Source organism: Penaeus monodon, chromosome 29 (genome assembly GCF_015228065.2).
Source record: "Penaeus monodon isolate SGIC_2016 chromosome 29, NSTDA_Pmon_1, whole genome shotgun sequence".
In the NCBI taxonomy this organism is placed as follows: Eukaryota; Metazoa; Arthropoda; class Malacostraca; order Decapoda; family Penaeidae; genus Penaeus; species Penaeus monodon.
Genome location: NC_051414.1, coordinates 3,215,897 through 3,216,137, shown reverse-complemented (window position 1 = coordinate 3,216,137; position 241 = coordinate 3,215,897). Strand labels below are relative to the sequence as shown.

General features: G+C 52.7%; 1 protein-coding gene across 1 annotated transcript in view; it reads left to right on the top strand.

Moving 5' to 3' along the window:
* Positions 1 to 241, top strand: part of LOC119591905 (transmembrane 7 superfamily member 3-like) — a gene marked incomplete in the record, with an annotated part of 17,025 nt that overhangs the window by 12,072 nt on the left and 4,712 nt on the right. Inside the window, 1 exon segment of the mRNA XM_037940658.1 lies at positions 61 to 213. Coding sequence (XP_037796586.1) covers positions 61 to 213 — 153 coding nt within the window.

Genomic DNA, 241 nt, shown 5'->3' with positions numbered 1-241 from the left:
ATATTGTATACTTTTTATGCAAGTATTTTTTTTTAACCACTGTCTCCTCTCGCCCACCAGCCCTGGGGTTAGGGACCTTGGTGGGAGCCCTGCTGGGGGGTATCCTGTGGCTGATCGCGTGGCACAGGTTCCAGCGCCCCTTCCACTCCTCTCTCCTGCTCATCATCATGAACGTCATCTTCGTCGGCATGGTTGTGACTTACTTCCTGCGGTGTAAGTGTGGGAGGTTTCATTGCGAGAC